The sequence below is a fragment of the Penaeus monodon genome, chromosome 25, assembly GCF_015228065.2.
Source record: "Penaeus monodon isolate SGIC_2016 chromosome 25, NSTDA_Pmon_1, whole genome shotgun sequence".
NCBI classification, from domain to species: Eukaryota; Metazoa; Arthropoda; class Malacostraca; order Decapoda; family Penaeidae; genus Penaeus; species Penaeus monodon.
In genome coordinates this window covers 23,713,554-23,713,855 of record NC_051410.1, presented here as the reverse complement: position 1 = coordinate 23,713,855, position 302 = coordinate 23,713,554, and the positions used below count along the sequence as shown (strand labels likewise).

The 302-nt window shown below is 57.9% G+C and overlaps 1 protein-coding gene across 1 annotated transcript in view; it reads left to right on the top strand.

Moving 5' to 3' along the window:
• LOC119589352 (neuroligin-1-like) overlaps positions 1-291 on the top strand; it is a 158,891-nt gene extending 158,600 nt beyond the window's left edge. The window contains exon 14 of the mRNA XM_037937972.1: positions 89-291. Within this exon, the coding sequence (XP_037793900.1) occupies positions 89-291 (203 nt within the window). The remainder of the gene's footprint in view (positions 1-88) is intronic.
• Positions 292-302: the final 11 nt, after the last annotated feature.

The following is a 302-nucleotide window of genomic DNA, read 5'->3' as shown; positions in this document are numbered from 1 at the left end:
GTTTCTTAGGGTCAGGAGAGCTTCGTGTGCAGAGAGAGGGCGGGCGGTAATCGTGCCCCGTGAGGTACGTGCTCTCGCACTGGCTCAGGTACGTGCTGCGCGCCTACACAGGCACCTATTCTGTACCTGCCCATGTACGTGCACCGCACTCACCCACACCCATGTTCTGCACTCGTCCATGCACCCCACCCCAGGCCTCTCTGCCAGTACTTTGTGGCGATGATGGGCGGTGCCCAAGGTCCAGAGGATTCGTGGGAGAAGGGTATGCAGTCAAAATATTGGTGCCTTTAGTTAAACCTTCG